The 21,400-nt window shown below is 39.4% G+C and overlaps 1 protein-coding gene across 3 annotated transcripts in view; it reads left to right on the top strand.

The window, feature by feature from the left end:
- Positions 1 to 21,400, top strand: part of KHDRBS2 (KH RNA binding domain containing, signal transduction associated 2) — a 679,144-nt gene that overhangs the window by 207,806 nt on the left and 449,938 nt on the right. For all 3 annotated transcript variants that reach the window (XR_012655496.1, XR_012655495.1, XM_075063736.1), the window contains exon 3: positions 15,288 to 15,404. Coding sequence is in view for 1 of the 3 variants with exons in the window: in XM_075063736.1 (XP_074919837.1) it covers positions 15,288 to 15,404 (117 nt within the window). In the remaining 2 variants the exon portion in view is untranslated. The remainder of the gene's footprint in view (positions 1 to 15,287; positions 15,405 to 21,400) is intronic.

Genomic DNA, 21,400 nt, shown 5'->3' with positions numbered 1-21,400 from the left:
AAGAGCTCTGAAGGAACTCAAATATGAAATTGCAGAATTGTGTGTGATGGGTTGGATCACAGAAAACCCCTTGGGAACTGCCAACTGCTGTGCTGAAACTACTTCTAACCTGTTTTCCCTGCCAGTTTGGGACTCCAGAACTTTGCCATATTTGAGCCAGACATGCTTGCTTGCTGCAAACACAGACCCAGATCTGAACCATGTCCCCTAAACGCTGCAGGCTTAACTGAAAACAGCTTAAGTGTTCCTGTCTCCAACATTCAATGGGGTCCAAACCCCAAATAAATCTGTTTTACCCCATATAAAGCTTATACAGGGTAAACTTATCAATTGTTCACCCTCTATAATACTGATAGAGAGATATGCACAGCTGTTTGTCCCCTCCCCAGGTATTAATACATATTCTCGGTGAATTAATAAGTAAAAAGTGACTTTATTAAATACAAAAAGTAGGATTTAAGTGGTTCCAAGTAATAACAAACAGAACAAAGTGAATTACCAAGCAAAATAATATAAAACATGCAAGTCTAAACCTAATACAGTAAGAAAGTGATTACAGATGAAATCTCACCCTCAGAGATGTTCCAGTATGTTTCTTTTACTGACTAGCCTCCTCCTAGTTTGGGTCCAGCAATCACTCACACCCCCGTGGTCACTGTTCTTTGTTCCAGTTTCTTTCAGGTATCCTTTGGGGGTGAAGAGGCTATCTCTTGAGCCAGCTTCCCTCCACTCTCCTGTTGCAGGAGGCAACAGTTGGGGTTCGTTTGCCCGGTTTGCGCAGTCCCAATGATCACACCGAAGTGGAGAAGCGAATCTCTTTATTTAATATCAAATAAGGTGCAGGAGATACAAATCTCAAATCATGCACGAATTACTATCCGTTGCCATGTCTTATATACCTTACTTGTTTACAGAGATGTTCACAGGTGCTACAATTCATCATTTACAATTCATTAACTACCGGATCTTTTACTTATATCTTAACCCATACTACTGACCTTGATCATTACATCCTGTACCATAAACAAAAGAACAAAAGAAAATGATAAATGATCACATGTACTCATGCTAGCTAGCAGGCCTGAGAATGTAAACTTCTGACCACACGCCATATTGCCAGTTAATTGGAGCTTTGCCCCCCACTCCCTCAACACTCCTACGCAAAATCTGGTTCTGAGATGGAGTTTTGGAGTCACATGGGCAAGTCACATGTCCGTGCATGACTCTGTTTTTACAGGCAGCAGCCACTGCCCACATGCTCTCTTGAATGTCTCCAGGAAGACTTCTTATCAGGATTGGAGTCTTCCAAGATCCATTGCCAGTTAAGTGTTTCTTGACTGGGCACTTAATTTGCACATTCCTTTCTCAAGCTGACTAAATGCTTTACTAAGGCAACTTAAACGAGCAGACAGCCAACATTCATAACTTCAAATACAAAAATGAGACGTGCATACAAATAGGATGAATATATTCAGGAGAACATAACCTTTGCAGAGAATGTTACGAGGCATATGAAACATAAAACATATTCCAATTGTGTGATATATACGTTCATAAGCTTATTCCCATAAAGCATTATGGGGTGTAATATCACAATGTAGTATTTAACCTATTATTTAAATCAGCCTCTCTACTAGATGACTAGATGATAGATAATATGGCACCAATTTTGTAAAAAGGCTCCAGAAGCAATCCTGACAATTATAGGCTAGTAAGCCTAACTTCAGTACTAGGCAAATTGGTTGCAATTATAATAAAGATCAGACTTATCAGACACCTAGATGAACAGATTACATTGGAGAAGAGTCAACATGGCTTTTGTAAAGGGAAATCGTGGCTCTCCCATCTGTTAGACTTTTTTGAGGGTGTTTTCAGATTTATTTGAAGCATCTGAAGAAGCGAGGTTTTTTACTTATGGAAGCTTGTGCCCAAATAAATCTGTTAGTCTTTAAGGTGCCACTGGAACCCTTCTTGTTTTTGTGGCTACAGACTAACACGGCTACCCCCTGATACTTGGGTTTTCAGAATGCTTTCGACAAGGTCCCTCATTACAGTCTCTGAAGCAAATTAAGCAGTCATGGGATAAGAGTGAAGATCCTCTCATGGATAAGTAACTGGTTAAAAGATAGGAAACAAACGGTAGAAATAAATGGTTAATTTTCACAGTGGAGAGAGGTAAATAGTAGGATCCCCCAAGGATCGGTACTGAGACAGCATTATTTAACATATTCTTAAGTGTTCTGGGAAAGGGGGTAAACAGTGAGGTCTCAAAGTGTCCAGTCAATTCAAATTTACTCAAGATAGTTAAGACCAAATCCTGACTGCAAAGAGTTATGAAGGGATCTCACAAACTGGTGACCAGACATCAAAATAGCAGATGAAATTCAGTGTTGATAAATGCAAAATAATGCATATTAGAAAACATAATCCCAACTGTACATACAAAGTGTTGGGGTTTAAATCAGCTGTTACTACTCAAGAAAGAGCTCTTGGAATCATTGTGGATAATTCTCTGAAAACATTTGCTCAATCTGCAGTGGCAATCAAAAAAGCTAAGAAAATGATAGGAACATTAGGAAAGGGATAGATAATGAGGGACTAAATATCATAATGCCACTATATGAATCTCTGGTATGCTCACACCTTGAATACTGCATGCATTTCTGTTCATCCCATTTCAAAAAAAGATATATTAGAATTGGAAAAAGTAAAGAAAAGAGCAACAAAAATGATATGGGATATGGAACAGCTTCCATATGAAGGTAAGTAAAAAGACTGGAACTGTTCAGGTTGGAAAAGAAAGGACTAAGGGTGCGGGGGACTATGATTGAGGTGTATTAAATCATGAATAGTGTGTGGAAAATGAATAAGGAAGTGTTATTTACTCTTTCACATAGCAGAAGAACCAAGGGTCTCCCAATGAAATTAACAGTGGGTTAGTGTAAAACAAAACAAGGAAGTACCTCTTCATACAGCACAGTCAACCTATGAAACTCATTGCCAGTGAATGTTTTTCTGTTCATTCTCTCTGAAGCATCTGTCACTGGCCACCGTTGAAAAACAGGATATTGAGCTAGGTGGACCATTAGTTTGATCCGGTATGATCATTCTTGCATTTTTATAGAACTAGTACTCTCCTCTCTACTCCAGTGATGGGCTTCTTCAGTAATTCTGTGGTGACGTTGCTTACTCGTCAGCTTTGGATCCTACAGCAGAGGATTCTTCATTATTTGGCACTATTTTTGCCATTAAGTAGGTCTTCTGTGAGTATCTCTTGATTTATGGAATACAGGTTTTACTGAGCTGGAGTCATAATATGATGGCATTTACACTGCAGTGTTACAATGTTTTCAGATTGTATTAATGTTCTAGATTCATTAGACTTTGCAGATAAATAGTATGCCTGACTCTCTTGGAATTTGCTTATCACTAATTTACAGATGATCAGTGTAAAAGTTATATAATATTTAAAGTTACATGTTTGGTTTATTTTGTCTTGAAACATCTATGATAGGATAATATACCAGAGTATTTATTGCCACTTTGTCCCTTAGAAATTTAGTGTGTCAGATAATGTTGTTCGTCATAGCTGAGACTGTTTGAGTGTGACACAGAGACCCCCTGGGGCCAGTGGTGAAAGTGTTCACTGTTCTTTACAAGAACTCCTGCCTTGACTTGACCCAGTACACCTACTATACCAGTGTCATAGTGTTGATCCATGAAGGACAGCATGTACTGAAAGCTTGTAGCTTCTTGATACTCATCATCTCTGCAAGATGAGTATACAGGTAATATTTTAGAACTAATGCAACTGTATTGAAAACTATGCCTTATGGTCATGGAATGAAAGTGAGTCACCAGAGAATCATCTTGGTGATGGCCCATTCAAGTGGAGGTGGTTGACACTCCTCCCAGGCTAGCCAATTATGTAATGTATTACTCAACTGTCCATCGTTACAACAACACAGAAAACACAAGAACGGCCATACTGGGTCAGTCCAAAGGCCCATAAAGCCCAGTATCCTGTCCTCTGACAGTGGCCAATGGCAGGTGCCCCAGCTGGAATGAACAGAAAGGTTATCAAGTGATCCATGCCCTGTCACCCAATCCCAGCTTCTGGCAAACAGAGGCTAGGGACACCATTTCTGCCCATCCTGGCTAATAGCCATTGATGGACCTATCTTCCATGAAAATAGCTAGCTCCCTTTTGAACCCTGTTATAGTGTTGGCCTTCACAACACCCTCTGGCAAGGAGTTCTAGAGGTTGACAGTATGCTGGGTGAAAAAATACTTTCTTGTGTTTGTTTTAAACCTGCTACCTATTAATTTCATTTGGTGACCTCTTGTTCTTGTATTATGAGAAGGAATAAAAACACTTCCTTATTTACTTTCCCTATACCACTCATGATTTTATAGATCTCTATCATATTCCCCCTTATTCACCTCTTTTCCAAGCTGAAAAGTCCCTGTCTTATTAATCTCTCCTCATATGGAAGCCCTTTGTTTGTGGCCCTTTTCTAATTCCAATATATCTTTTTTGAGATGGGCGACCACATCTGCACATAGTATTCAAGGTGTGGGCATACAATGGATTTATATAGAGGCAATATGATAGTTTCTGTCTTATCATCTATCCCTTTCTTGATGATTCCCAACGTTCTGTTCGCTTTTTTGACTGCCACTGCACATTGAGGGGATAATTTCAGAAAACTATCCACAGTGACTCCAAGATCCCTTTCTTGAGTGGTAACAGCTAATTTAGACCCCATTGTTGTATATGTATAGTTAGGATTATGTTTTCCAATGTGCATTACTTTGCATTTATCAACATTACATTTCATCTGCCATTTTGTTGCCCTATCACCCAGTTTTGTGTGATCCTTTTTTAGCTCTTCGCAGTCTGCCTGGGACTTAACTATCTTGAGTAGTTTTGTATCAGCTGCAAATTTTGCCACCTCACTGTTTACCCTTGAAGAGTCAATGGAAAACCATCAAAGATAACCTATAAACATCAAAACAACTTGGAGGTTACATAAGGTTACATTATAAGAGATAGGGGATTGCCCTGTCTGGGAATGAAGACAAAAAGCTTAGTCATCATATCATAGAGCAGAGAAAGACCCTCTGCATTCAGTCACTGAGGAGACATCTTGTTGAGCAGGGGTGTTTCATGAAAGATTGGCTCCTGGCTCCTGAGAAGCCAATCAGCTCTGCAAAAGACTGAACATTGAGTGGGGAAATCTACTTTATTAGATAGGAAAGGTAACTATTAATAAGTGTAGTCCCTAGTTCTGATTTTATGAGCTCATTTTGTATTGTAACCATCTGTTTCCATCACTTCTCTTGTTTCTAGTGGAATCCCTATCCTTTCTTATAACAAACCTTCTTTTGTTTCATTATAAGTGCTCACAAGCACTTTGTGTTTATAGAAGAGTGGTGATTTAATGTAAAACTGGTATACTGTGGTGCATTGTTCCTTTGGGAGCAGAGGATCTGGGATTCCTGTAAGTAATCAGTGTCTTCATATCACAGGTGAATGCTTCAAAGGGACTTGGGGGCTGGAGCACACCTATTAATAACCTGCAAAGCAAAGAAAGAACATAGCCCAGAGCTGAGTGCTTGATTAGCTGAAAGGCTGGTGGTGTTAGGGAGCTGATGTCCAGCCACATAGACAAGACTCTATCTTGCTACATGTAGGGGGTAACAAGGTAACTCACTGCCATGGCTATCCTGAGATCCGTCACAGTGAGTATGGACTAAAAGAGGAGTTTGTATAACCTGGCACATGATCCACTTGAGTCTGTGAAATTTATCTGTCTTAGATTTGCCAAAGGGATACAATCAGACTAAAAAGCAGGTTATGCTTCTTTTAATCTGAAAATTTTTCTAAACTTGAAATAGGCATAAATGTAAGAATAGGAATGGGCAGGATTCAAACTCCGCATCTACAACCATTTAACAAGTCAAGTGGAAAGTATAGTTGCATATACCAGTGGCAAAGTATGGGATGTCATTATGTTTTGTAAGAAAAGACATGAAGAAGATTAAAGTTATTATCTGAAGCAAATATCTGTGAATCCAAATGCTTCAAATGAAGATTAAAGAGATTTATGTTGTGCAATATTTAAGTAAAATAATCTACTTTAACAATGAAGCTTTTCATCTGACTTTAATGATGAAAATACATGATGGTTCCGATGGTGATTTTTTGGAAGGAGATTAAATAGAAGAATATAGAAATACATTTGACATGGAATAGTCGTGGGGAATTTTGACAGTGTAAATCAGTGTTACTAAATGCAATTTTGTTGAAGGTTAGAGCATTGTATATTCTCACCTCAATGCAGGGTCATTTATTATATACCCATATATTTTTAAAGTGCTAACATTGCTAAGTACTTATACATGTCAAAAATACCTTTTTTTTCATCTTGGACATAAGTAACAGAGTATTCTGTCTTGTTTTGGTCATTCTGCTGTAATTTAATGTCCTTGGTTAAAAATCAAGACACTTTTTATTGAAAGTAAACTATCAGAAACATTCTGGTGAGCTTGCAAAGCGTATTGGCTGCTTCAGAGTGAGCTCTCACTTTGCTCCCCAATCTCGTTAAAAAGAGATAAATTTTTCCAATCACTTTGAACATTTTTTTAAAAGGCAGTTTCTTTTAACATTTGTTGCAATGGCCACAAAATCTGTAGATGGACAAATGCAAGGCTTGAGAGCAATAGGCTTGAGAGCCTGAGCTCCAGCCAGAGCCAGAGCATGCACGCTTCTGTTTTTAGCATGCTAGCTTTAGCCTCGCTAGCATATGTCTAAATGCATGCTTACACAACTGGGTCGTAGATTTAGAAGGTAGAGCACACTACAGTATTTTGCATATAATGGGCTATTCAGGAGAAATAGTTTACTGTAACTGCTAAGAACGTTTGTGTGCTTGTTTATATCAATGGATTCATTGTAGAACAGGGGTAGGCACCTATGGCATGTGTGCTGAAGGCGGCATACAAGCTGATTTTCAGTGGCACTCACACTGCCCAGGTCCTGGCCACCAGTCCAGGAGTCTCTGCATTTTAATTTAATTTTAAATGAAAGTTCTTAAACATTTTAAAAACCTTGTTTACTTTACATACAATGATAGTTTAGTTATGTATTATAGACTTATAGAAAGAGACCTTCTAAAAACGTTAAAATGTATTACTGGCAGGCGAAACCTTAAATTAGAGTGAATAAATGAAGACTAAGCACACTACTTCTGAAAGGTTGCCGACCCCTGTTGTAGAATATTACCTTCCGAGGTTATTTTCCCCCTTGCAGGTATGAGGAAAACTGGTTAAGAACATTTTGAGCTACAAGCTAATAATCATTTATCTTGAGTATGGAGCCATTCAAGCCTGGGCCACACTTAAAGTTTTCCCACGATAACCATGTTGGTTAGGAGTATGAAAAAATCTTTCTTGTTTTCTGGGAGATTCCAGCTGTTATTACCCGAGTCTTTCCTCCCCTACTGAGTGACTGGCCTCTACCAATTTAATTACTTTTATCCTAAGGACAAAACCAATCATTCCTGGATGGAACATGTTTCATCCCTCACAGCATCCCTACAGTGAGAGAATATACCTCATGACTGGTCTCTTGTTTATGGAAACAATTCTAAGTTATAATTTTTTATATATAATTTTTTGGCTGAATACGTACAAGTTCTGTTTAAACCAATGGGAACTGTGAGCTCTCATTAGCTCTAAAAATTACACCTTTAATGTATTGTCCTTCCAGTGCAGGCAGGACCCCTTCACACTCTGTTACTGGGTTGCTTTCTGTACATAAAACTGCTGAATGCAGTGTTCTCAAAATGAAGTAAATATTAAGTTAAAAATAGGATTGTTATTAAATGTAATTGAGGCATTCAGTAATGTCATTCTAGAGATATACTCTATAATCCTATTATACAGTGAGAGCCAAATCCTGTTCTTTGAAAGAAAGAGTTGCAAGTGAAAAATGCTATGGCATCATTGCACATTATTAGAGCTGCAGCCTTTTTTCTTCACTTTCTGGCTATTATTGATGTTTATATGGCAAGTCTTCTTTCCTGTACAATGTTTTCATCTCATTCTATAGAATATCTAGCCATTTTGGCTCCATCTCACATTCTCTCACTCATTTGTCATGTACAATATGCTTTGTTCTTCCTTCCAAATATTGACCTAGAATCATTGTTTAATCTGCCTCATCGCAGGCTTAACTAAAGCACAGTTATGTCATTTCTAGAAGGCATGCCACCAGCCGCCAAACTGCAACCCACCCTGGTTTTTAAATCCTTTTGCACTCAAATGGAGTAAAAAAATAATTTCTGCTTTGGTAATCCAATTTGGAAGTTAATCCAAATGGCAATTAGGGCATAATTTTAAGCAATCAGTTTGCCAAATTAAAAAAATGTTGCAGGGCAGGTATATCACATTAGTCATTGGGGGTGTTATCATCCTATGGCCAAGTCCAAATAACCACTCTTCTCACCAGGATGGTATGAACTAATGGTCAGAGAGGCTGTCCTTAGATTCAGGGCAGCATGACCTAATGGCCAGTGTCAATAGGATGGCTCTTCCAAGCAGGGCAGGACGGCCTAGCATCCAGAGCCAGTAGGACTGCCCTTCTGCGCAATGACGTATGGCCTAGTAGCCTACCTTTGTTCTCAGGCCCTGTAGCTCAGGTCAGTATGACACAGTGGCAAAAGTTAGGAGGATTGATCTTCTGTCAGGGCAGTATGGCCTAGTGGCCAATGGGAATACTAAGGCCTTACTGAAGAGTTTTTAATTAAAGAGCAGTCAGTGCATCATGAAAAATTGTGAAAACGAAAGATTTTGTTATTGCAATTGTTGAAGTAGTACAGGAAACTGAAATCTAAAGAAACAAGATCAAAGTTTCGTTCATATGTCCCCAGTAATACAAAAGTGGCAGGAAGTATACAGAAAATGCATTATACAAAGTGTAAGTAGAATTGGTTCTAAATAAAATGTTTTTGTAAGGTTCCTCCAAGCTGGTAGCATAGAACTATATTAATGAGTTTGCATATGTCAGTCAAATTAAAATTATGCTTTGCATTATGTACATGACCTGAATAATAAAATAAAAATGTTTGTACATTGCTCTGAACATGCAAATTTCTGCATAAGTTCTGTTGCAAGTATAATTATTAATAATAATTAGATGCAAAAAAGTGCACTTTAATAGTCTTTAATTAAATTATCATATACTATTTCTCAAATAATACAGTGTTTCCAGCAAAGTTAGATACAGTACCGTCCATATATGTATCTAAAATAAAATGTGATTATGAAATCAAGCATATTGGATCAAATGTCAAACCTCAGCTATTTTTTACTCCAATACTAATAAAAAGAAACCTAGAGACAGAGACCAAGCCTGGCAAATTTCATCCCAAAAAAGTTTCTGAAAGTGAAAAATGGGATTGTGATGATAAATCCCAGATATAGCTGTTATTTGCATGGATATACAAGGTTGCACAGGAGACTTCTACCCTTCTGTGTCCATGTGTAGAGGCTATGCACAACTGCAGACTCTGTACTGAAATGGGTAAAAATGAAGCTGAGCCATTCATCCCTGCCTCCTAACCTCCTGCACTGGCAGGCTGAGCTGGCCAAACATGTGGGGGCTAAGAGCCACAACACACGGCATGTTGGACAACTCCTGGAAGCATTATTTCATTTCCCCCACCACTGAAATAAAGCCATCTCTGTGGTCAAACATGACAACAGTTTAATAATGTACAGAAACATTACAAGAAAAAGCATGTATAAAACATCCTTGATAGAAAAATGAGAATCCCCATCCCTCTCTCCAATTACACAGGCATATAAACCAATTTCTCATTTTAAAAACATGCTGTACAGAGTCTTGTTGATTTTAATCACAGTATTCAACAAGCAGTTACACAATGTGAATAAGAATGGCAGAATCTGGCCCCCAACATGCAGACTCATAGCTGCTAATATTTAGGTTAGAGCAGGAGTTTTCAAACTGTGGGTTGGGACCTCAAAGTGGGTTGGGACTGGGTTTTAATGGGGTCACTAGGGCTGGTGTTAGACTTGATCGGGCCTGGAGGCAAAGTCCAAGCCCAAGCCCCACCACCCAGGGTCAAATCTGACGCCCAAGGGCTAAAGCCCTGGGTGGTGGGGCTCGGGCTTCAGCCCTGGGCAGTGGGGCTCAGCTTACAGGCCCCCTTCCAGGGCTGAAGCCCTTGGGCTTTGACTCCTCTGCTCAGGGTGGTGGGGCTCAAGTTTTGGCTTTGGTCCCTCACTCAATGTGGCAAGGGTCAGGTGGCTTCAGGCTTTGTCCCCACCCTGACCCTAGCTCCTCGGGTTGTGTAGTAATTTTAGCTGTCAGAAGGGGGTCAGGTGCAATGAAGTTTGAGAACTGCTGGAGTTAGAGAAATAGGTATTTGAATGTACCTTGATTAAATTTACCTAAATAAAGATACATCAGAGACTAAACACAATTATTTGTAACCTGAAAATTTATTTTAATTCTAAGACTTATCTATATTCATTTATTTAACCGGCACAACTTGTTGCCAAATTCTGACAGAAAATAGCTACAATGAAAACTGAGGGAATAGTATGTTATATCCGGATGGACTTGTACTCTGGAAGATGTTTGTCTAGAGTCACTGACCATCTGCTTCATGGAGTTATGCCAAAAATTTTTACTGTAGATTTAGGTGCTTGATGCGAGCTAATAAATAACCAGGCAATTATTGCACCATCCTCTTCAAGTACACTGTAAATATGAGCTTCTGAGCATTTCTGAAGATAAAAAATGCATAATAAAATGTTTGCCATAAGTAAATCTTTTAGAGAAACTGCAGCTTTAATGACTCTTGTTTTGGTTGCTTGTACCTAATTTATCTCTGATGTAATTCAGCAGACTTAATAGAATTACACCAGGTATAAATTTGGCCCTCCAATAGTTGGAGTCTATTTTCCTTTTCATTGGCTAAAGCCTGGCCGCTGTTCAAAGCCCAAAAGAAGAGATCTTATGCAGGAGAGTGCTATGGGAGGTTGCATTCTTGTTCCCAGAGGACTTGTAAGGTAGTTGATGTAGTCTAAGGAGCACAGTAGCCTATGATAGAAGCCTCATACCTCTGCTGGTATACAAGTTCTCCAGAACTTCCTGTAGGCATGGATTCCCTATTTACTGTTCCTCCCTTTCCCCATCTCAATATGTTCCCTGTCTAAAACAAACACCTGCAGAGTTTAGCTCCAGTATGAGATGTGTTTGTGTGGTGGAGGTATTCCCCCTCCTGTGCAGGCTTCCTGCATCCTGCTCCACTGGCTGCGCAATATATTGGATTTTACATGGCTGCAGAGTATTGGGGGATGAATAGGATTTGACCTTATATGTTTGAAAAACTACTTTTTATGCCAGCAGGAGACATGCATGCCTATCAAGAGGTGATACATTTCCTAATTACCTACTATGATTATCCCAACACAATTGCCAGAGTTGGGCCAGAAAAGCTGCTATATGTCACAGCATGGTATTCTCATAACAAAATAAGAACATAAGAATAACCATACTGGATCAGTTCAATGGTCCATCTAGCCCAGTATCCTGTTTTCCGACAGTGACCAATGCCAGGTGCTTCAGAGTAATGAACAGAACAGGGTTATTATTGCATGATCCATCCCCTGTCATCCACTCCCATCAGTGCTCCGGGGAGGTGGGGCTGTGCGCTCTGGCGGATCAACCCAAGTTCGATATAATGCGGTTTCACCTATAATGTGGTAAGATTTTTGGCTATCGAGGACAGCGTTATATCGGGGTAGAGGTGTATATCTTTTCTGAAATTGGGTAACCAAAACTGCACACAGTATTTAAGGTGTAGGCAGACTATGGCTTTATACAGAGGCATTATAATATTTTCTGTCGTATTATCTATTCATTTTCAATGGTACCTAACATTCTGTTAGCTTTTTGGATTGCTGCAAAAAACTGAAAACAGTGTAATAGAATTTCTGGTATGGTACTTTGACTATTTGGGAATTTGGGGCAAAGGAACACACATTTAAAACAACTAAGTTATTTAACTGTAAACGTTGCTTACTGTATAATGCGTGTTTCAAGAGAGTGTCTAAGACATGGATTAAGTCTACCTATGTGGTACCATATAGTCGATGGAATTAAACATGCCCTAATACTTATTTGCAGTGTAATGCCAGTCTTTAAAATCCACTATGTACATATTATATGCAGCCTATAACTCATCTCTGCAGGATCAGTCCCTTGAGCTATAACATTTCCAGGTAATTATTAGACAATTTATAACATGTATAAATATAAATGGTCAGCATCTGTAGGCTTTTTCTCAACAGTTCCTTTCTATTCAGACAACAAAGAGGGCCAAATTTTGGCTGACCTGCATGTGCAGCCATTATTACCACATACTGAATTCCCTGAGCACCAGTAGACACCCTGAAAGGGGAGAAATAGTGCATAGTCACACCTTATCTTTCTGCACTGCCTTGTGAGATGCAGCTAGCAAAGCAGAAATTCATGCTGTGCTCACAAAGGCTGTATAAGAACCTCTTCTGAGTGCCCATTGTTACACCAGCACAGCCATCCTGCCTGCCATTGTGCTTGTCAGATAGGATACCTACAGGGACTTGAGCTTGTGTGCTCTGACTTCACACACAGCACAAGCAGGGGCTGTGTCTTGGAAAGCCACGATACAAACCTGTATATTTCCTGAATGCATATTTACACAGAAATGGAGTTGATATAGTCTAATGGATAAATATTGTTCAACAGTATCTAGAAACTTCAGTGTTAGGTTTGAAACCGAGTCCTTACTATTCCTTCTTCCTTATGTCACCAATATTTGTTTTATTTTTATTTATTTCACCATGAAACATAATAAAAGAACACCTAACCCAGGCCCTAGGGCCCCTTAATAAAGAAATATAAAAGGAACTCAAAGGCACAAATGATAGCAAGCCAACAATCTTCACAAAGAAAGCCAGTCCCTAAAACTGAAATGTCCTTATCTGAACACCCCGGAAAAACCCACATTCCCACCAGAGCCTCAGATGTCCCCAAATAGTTGGACTTTTCAGTATACTCTAAAGGTCAACAACCAATTAGGGCTGTTTCAGACTAATCAGAAGAGTGAATTCCATAGTTGAGGTCCCTCTTTAAGAGTACCAGTCTTCTCTTCCATATCCCATGAGAGTACCAGCTTGAGCACCGCTGAACTGTTGAACAAACTCTTGAGAAGAGAGACAATTTATCAGATTTGCTAAGTGATGTGGTTTGCTGGCAGTGCAGTGTAGTGTTACTTTATGAAACCTGGTATTGGCACATTCCAGGCACATTGGCATATTACTTCAGGATTGTACCTCTGTGTCCAATACTACATTACAATCAGAGGGCCTGAGACTAGTGAATAGACTTTCAAAACAAATGAAGGGTATAGCTTTTCTGTCAGTTCTCTGAGCTCTCTTTGTGGGGAAATTCAACGTATGTGTTTCTTGTGACTAATGTTAGGGGCCAAACTCTACTTCCAGTAAAACCTGTGAACCCTACTGAAATCAAATCAGCTACACAGATTTAGGTGACAACAGAGTTTGTCCATAAGTGTTTAATTTGGCTGTGATGCTGAAGATTATGTATTAAGGGGAAACACCACCCTTTTATATTTTTTAATAAATTCATATATAGTGTGTGATTTACACAAGTACCTCTTTTGTGTCCAGCACTTGGATATTTAGAGGAACTACCTGTGATCTATAGTTAAAGTACAATAGTGAGAGTCAGGCTACCTGGGTTCTATACTTGGGTTGGCTACAGACAGTTTGTGCTGTAGAGCAAGCCACTTAATCTGTGCATAATTTTTATCTTGTGTAAAATAGAGACAAAAATTCTGCCCAAGTCCTAGGTATTTTGTGAGGCTAAATTCTGTTGTGCTTGGAGATCTTGAGGATACATCATATGGTGAGGTGTTTACATCGCCTTGTTAGTCATCTGGGGGTCATTTGAACCACCTCAGCATATGCTAAGTTGCTCTTTCCTTTTGTCATGATGTATTTCCCATATTTCTTTCAACACTGCCTGTTCTACCACCTCATTCTTTAAGTGGAATTTCTATAAATTCCTTTTGCTCTATGGAAGAATACCAGAGTGATACAAGTCAGGCTGCCTTGTTATTTGCATATTTTTGTCTGTCCAACTTACAACCAGCTATTAACATGCCACTGACTGAGGCATTCTGCCATTTGCCCACTGAATTTAACACAAAACATGTGTTAAGGAAAAGTTATACACAGGATACTGTACGCTAACTTCAAGAAGTTGCCCACACATACATTACTATGTTTCTAGGGCCAGTTTTGTCTCCTTGGTGAGTACCCCAAACAGGGCAAAACCAGAAAACTGCAGGTTCAGCAGGTACAGTTCTAATTTATGGAATGGGCAGGCTCAAGTCCACATCACCAACTTGCAGGAGAGAAGAGATCCACAGGTTTCCCTGTGCCCAAACAGCTGTGGAGTTTGGGAGATGGGGAAGGAGAGTAATAGAAGTGAGACCAGTGTATCCATGATTACGATGAGCCTCTGGTTGTTCTCACCTACAAACATAGACACAGAAAGAACACAGGAATCATGAATACCTCTGATGCCTTTAGGCCTAGAGAGGAGGATACCTAAGTTCTCCCACAGACCCCATGAATCTCCTTGGTACACAGCCCAGGGCCGCCCAGAGGATTCAAGGGGCCTGGGGTCTTCGGCGGTGGGGGGCCCCCGCTTTGGCAGTAATTCGGCAGTGGGGTGTCCTTCCACACCGGGCCACTCCGAAGACCTGCAGCGGGGACCCCCTGCCGCCAAAAACCCAGAGTGGAAGAAGCTCCGGGAGCCCCGGCCCCACAAGAGTTTTCCAGGGCCCCCGGAGCGAGTGAAGGACCCCGCTCCAGGTGCCCCCGAAAAACTCTTGTGGGGGGTACTTGGGAGGCCCGCGACCTGGGGCAAATTGCCCCACTTCCCCCCCTCCACGTGTGGCCCTGACACATCCTGTTTATACTCAAGACTTAATTCCTAGAACTAAATCATATAATTTTTTAAAAGAAAGGAAAATTATCCTTTTAGGAACATATGTTTACTGAAGCCAATATGTTATCCTTTCCTTCTCCAGTAACTTACTTACCAATATTTATTGCACTTTCTGAACACCATCTCTTTAGTTCATCTTTATCTAAAAACAGATATTTTATTCACTTTCTAGTTCAATTTTGTTGGGAAATTGCTTGGACCAAGAGGAAACTCCTTGAAGAGGTTACAAGAGGAGACAGGTGCAAAAATGTCCATTCTGGGCAAAGGTTCCATGAGGGATAAAGCTAAGGTATTGTACATGAATTCTGATCTTAATGTTAAGTGTTCATAAATTATATATAGTGCACTCTTCTTAAAAGGTTAATTTACATTAAAAAATTACTAACTAAATTGTAGTAAAAAACTATTCTCACATCTATCTTCTTCTGGCAATGGTTTGTTTATGAAGCTTACTGCTATAATTTGGACATGTGTAAATGTGCTTTGTGTACTTTTATTCTTGTCCTCCATGCTGTTTAATATTTGTCTGGGGATGTTGCACTTTTCCCCTTTGAATTTTTATTAGATAAGACATATTTGAAACAAAGAGTTTCAACAGCCTTGAAGAAAAAAATTAAATAGCACTGAAAGGAACACACCATATGACACATGTTTCATCCTTGCTGTTTGGAATGTCCACTTGGTCGTGTCACTCCTCTGTAAGATGACTGTTTATAAAACTAAAGCAACTTTATTTAACTCTGAATGAAAAAATGTGACTTTATACTGTAGTGTACCTTACCATCATACAGTCTGATCTCGCTTCAACAAGCAAATAGTATCTGTTCATTCCACTGATCTATATTTTACATTGACATATCTTTTAGTGGCTCTCTCTGTCACCAGTTCTATTTGTTTCAGCAGTTAAAATGGCAGGGGCAAGATAAAATAAAAACTAACCAGCATTCTACTATTTTTATGAGTGATGTTATTTGGTTTTGGTGACTCATTTTTTTCCACATCGCCGGTCACATTGGTATGATCAGACCATTGGCAAAATTAAACAAATGAACAAACAAAGAGATGAACCATTCAATACGATGCTATTGATATGAATAATATTATCCCTAGAATTTAAAGCCAAATTTCCCACATAAAATGTATTTCAATTTGCCACAGATTTCTTTAAGATATTGGTCACAGAAGGACTTTAATTATCTACTTGACAATCTCATTTTAATGGCTTTATTTTTTTTGTGGCTTGATTACATCAAAGAGTTTATTTTCAGTTATTGACAAGTAGAATATTTTATAATCTTTGAACCTGCTTCTGGTACTGTAAAAATATTGCTCTCTAGATCAGTAAATGCATATGCTTCTGAAGTGTCAATAATGTACATTTATATTGTGTGTGCCAGCTCCTTGCCCAGCTACTCATTCAGATTATTATTGCCAGGAGCAGAAATGACCTGAACAGGGGCGAGTGAAAGGCCTGTTAGATCAGGAAGTGTTTGGACATAAACAGGCAAACTAAATGGTCTGATTCTTAGACCAGCCTCCTCACCTATCATGTCTCATGAATCTGATCTGACAATCCAAGATATACTAGACATTACTACTTACTGCATTAGACAACACAAAGGCCTGGATTCTATAAGCTGCTGAGCACTGCAGCAAAATCAGAATTCAAGGTACCCTTCCTTCTTGGAAAACAAGACAGAATCAATGTTCTGGAATTGAGAATGGACATCATGAAAACTCAGTTCCATGAGACTGATGTATGATATGTTGTTTCAAAGTACAGCTGTGATGAAAAAATTCTAATAAGACAGGTCATCATAAGTGACTGTCTGTTTAACCTTGCCATAATGACTGAAAAGAAAACAAAATCCCCAAGTAATTAGAATGAAAGATAAAAAAAAAATACCTGAAACACATACATCATTGTTACCAGGATCCAATGAGAGAAAACTGGGGACAACTAATTTTGAATGTATAGCCAAAGTAGTTCTCCCAGACAGGGTGTGCCAGGGACAGATCCTGGAAAAAATTGGTGCGGGTGGGAGGAGGACTTTATTATGAACAGAAACAATAGCCTAAGCCTTGCTATACAGAAAAGGAGGGGAGGGGAATTTCCATTTTCAAACAAGCTTTCTTGTAGGAAAACACCCACTAGTCTCCTTTATACAGTAAAACGTGGAACTTTCACTGAGCTTAAATATTTATCATTAGATTCGGCTCTGGCTTTTTGCACCATTCTGGATATAGTTGCCGAGATCAAGGCTTAAAAAACTCCCCAAGGATTCCCCAGGCTGGGGGAATCTCCAAACAATTCCTATGCAACCTCTCTCTCTCTCTCTCAGTCCCTAGCAGTAATCGGCACAGCCTGGGTACCACCAATGCTGCCTGATCCCTGGCTGTTACAATAGTCCATTGGGTGTGTGGGCAGCTGTGCATAGGGTAGAGCAGCTGGCTAGATTAAAGCCACCTTTGTCCTCATCTTCTCCAGTCCTGTGCTGGCTGCAGCTGGACTGAATCAGAGAACTGGGAACACAATTTTTATGATATGGCAGTTGGAAAAGATGAAAAATGTACCTGCTCTGAAGTTCTTAAGCATCTATTTTAAAGAGGATTTATCTGCTGATTTGCCCTGTCCAAATTGATGAGTATCTATGACAAACAAATATTGAAATGATGGAGTTGTCAGAGAATTTATGTATTTCGCATGGAGGAGGAATAAGAAATCGGAAGATTTGACCATGGGGAGATTTATGCAAATGAAGTAATGAATAAGAAGCAGGAAAACATACAAAGAAGGATGAGAATAACATTTGGAAATTGATTATGAACATAGGCTACAAACAAAGGACCATAGTATGCCTGGCCCTGAGTAAGAAGGCTCTTCCTTTCTACCCTAGCCCTTTTGTACAGTTACAGCCCATGAACTCAGAGAGCACAAGAACTATAACAAGGCTAGTGCCCAGAGTGGTGCTATCTACAGTAAATGGGACTTGGAGGGGCCATCATCATCAGTGTTGCAAATCCCAGAGGGATGTAGCTTCCTTGCAGATTGAGCACCACCTAGATCAATCTCTAGCTAGGTTCTTAAGAAGCTTTGGCTGGATGTTCTGTCTGTGTTTGTCATCGGTGGTCTTATCGTGCCACAGAAACCTTTTGCATCCACGTGATCACCTAACATGTAGCAAGAACTGGAAAGGGAGAAATTCTGCTTCTTCATCAGCCTGTGGGTGTTGTTCTGTCCTTAGAGGTGTTTGTACACAAATACTGCACTATGTAATAGAGTAGGGGTAGGCAACCTACGGCGTGGGTGCTGAAGGCAGCACACGAGCTGATTTTCAGTGGCACTCACACTGCCCGGGTCCTGGCCACCAGTCTGGGGGGCTCTACATTTTAATTTAATTTTAAATGAAGCTTCTTAAACATTTTAAAAGTCTTATTTACTTTACATACAACTGTAGTTTAGTTATATATTATAGACTTATAGAAAGAGACCTTCTGAAAACATTAGAATGTATTACTGGCACGTGAAACCTTAAATTAGAGTGAATAAATGAAGACTTGGCACACCACTTCTGAAAGGCTGCCGACCCCTGTAATAGAGTATTGCTGTGGCCATACGCAACCCCAGTGCATCAGAAAGCATTGTGCCTCAGCTGGGCACACTGCCTCAAAGAGTATCCCCTGCCCCACACAATGTATGTGTGACTCCTCATGCAGGACAAATCCACTTAAAGTAGGCAATAAGACAAACTCAAAACGAAGAAGGTGAGCAGCTTCAAATGTACACTGTGTACCGCAGAAATTATGCACCTGCCACAGGAAGTTGTGCTAGGAACTGTGAGATAAGTACCCAGAGGGCAATGCTATGGCAACAGTATAGCAGAGCATTAATGGGCAACAGTTCTTTACCCAGTCAGCATAGCAAGAGTGGATACCCTGCACTTTTGTGATTAAATTGATACCTCTGGTTTAATTAGCAACCATTCAATTTTCTGTGATAGATGCAGCCTAAGGGGACAGAATAGCATAGTTTTGGACTAAAATAGCTCCAGTTAACACAAGAAGTTGCAATTACAGTTGGAAGCACAGGGGGTAAGGTTGTCTTGTAGATGCACTTTTCTCTTAGACTGGTTACCCAGAACTCTGGCTTTAATGTTGACTCTACTCTAAATCACTGAATTTCAAAATGTTTGGTATCTAAATAACAGAGTATATTTTTGAATTGACTACAGAAGGTGTTACCTAACATGATGGATGCAGCACTGATCAGTGTGAATTGTGTCAATTGTAAGAGAACAGCCAGTTTCCAATGAGATCTTATGACAGGTTGAAATAACAGGCTCTCCATCCTGAGAACTCTCATTATTTTGCTGACTCATATGATGCTATTATAGCTTGTTACTCCTGTAGTGGTATAGTATTATACACATGCAAATTTATTCATTAGAACTGATAGTGATGAGATTAAACATAGTCATACTAAATTGCCCATCTTTTTGTTCTTTTTTTTCCCCCTTCTTCCAATTCATGGAAGATAATTGTGAAAGAAAACAAAAACCAGTAGATAAGAGGAAATTGATTATGAGTAGAATCAGTTGAGGGACATCAATCCACATAAAGTTTGTGCAGGATTTACAATCATATCCAAGTTAATAATTGCTTGAAACATTATTTTTAGGAGCTAAATCTGCGAAGAATACATGTTAAGCAAGCAATTATGTGCTATTAAGCATACACTTGTACATGGAAATAAAGTTATTTTCATGTGTTCAGTAAGTGAGGACCCTCTTTTCTACACACTGCAACCCCTGTGCTAGTCCAATCCTTTCTACCAAACTGAAGATGTGTCCCCTGTGGGCTGGAATAACTATTCTATGTGAAGAGAGGACAGGTTCCCTCCAAAGGAATCAGGGGGAGCTTTGGCCACTGCCAAGTCATTTATTTTTTGGGTTAGTCTAGTGAGGGAATCCCTTCCCTTGTCACAGGGTGTTGCAGAAGGGAAGGGGAAGAGAAGCAGAGTGCAATCTTTGGGCTGGACTGACCTTTCCATGTTTCCCTGGTTTAATTTTCATGTATAGAGTAACAGCCTTTAATAATAATAATAATAATAATAGTAATAATAATAATAAGTATTCTTCATATTGTTTAACTGTTTCAGAACAGCATGTGTGAGAGAATAGAATGGATATGAATGATACCAGATGTGAATGGATGGCATAGGAAGGTATAGGGTCTTCCTTGATCCAATACTAGCCAATGTTGTCTACATTCCTCTCAGGGAGGACAAGTAGCAAACCATGCTTAAGCACGTGATAGTCTGGCCAGTATTCAAGAGACAATCATTTGGTAAAAATTGTTTGATGATCATCCTATCTTCCATCTCTCCCTTCTTGGGTAAGATGATTGAAAAGGTGGTTGGGAGCCAACTCCACCAAAATCTAACATTTCCTCAGTCAGGTTTTCTATCTGATATGCTATGGAGACAGCACTAGTTCTGTAGCTGGACAGTTTCTTTAGGGTCAGACACAACACTAAAATGTCCATGCTAACCTTAGAATGTTCACTGAGTGTTTTATAACATAACCTTTAATTTTGTATATGATGATGAGTATACTTGAAATTGGAAGCTCTCTGGAGTAAGGACTGCATTTATTTGTGTCTATTCGTGAACACATCATTGGTGCTTAACAAATAAATAGTGATAATGATAAGAGGAGTACAAATAAGCTCACGATAATAAGCACAGTCCAGTACCGAAGTTACATGAAATTTGGCCACATCAAAATATCTTTTATTTTTAATGAATGTTGTCTGGGATGAGCTTTCATGGGAATATGTGAGATTATCCTTGGGAAGCATGGTCTTTACCCAGAAATATAACTTTACTTTGGATAATACTATTTATAGTGATGAACATGATTGGTGAGAAAGGACAGGGGAGGCTATGATCCCAGGTTAACAACAAAAGGGATGAACAAGGCAAAATGAAAATAGAAAAAGTATAGGGGCAAGGAAGCAGTCGGTGCAGTATAGAATTTCACCATGGAAGCTACTTGTCCATCTGTGAAGTCTTTGTCAGTTACTGAATTAACTTTTAATTGCTTTCCTATTCAAGTTTCAGGTACTGTTTAAATAATGTATTACAAATGGGGGCTTTTCATTAGAGAAGAGGCAAACTGAGTAAAAATGTTTCATTGCACCTAATGAATCAAATACTTCCCACTCCACCAAGGATAGAGATGACCCTGCATGCACAGAAGAACCACTAGCAAAGCAATAGAGTGG

Source organism: Chelonoidis abingdonii, chromosome 3, assembly GCF_003597395.2.
Source record: "Chelonoidis abingdonii isolate Lonesome George chromosome 3, CheloAbing_2.0, whole genome shotgun sequence".
NCBI lineage: Eukaryota > Metazoa > Chordata > Testudines > Testudinidae > Chelonoidis > Chelonoidis abingdonii.
This window is presented reverse-complemented; position numbering and strand designations above follow the sequence as displayed.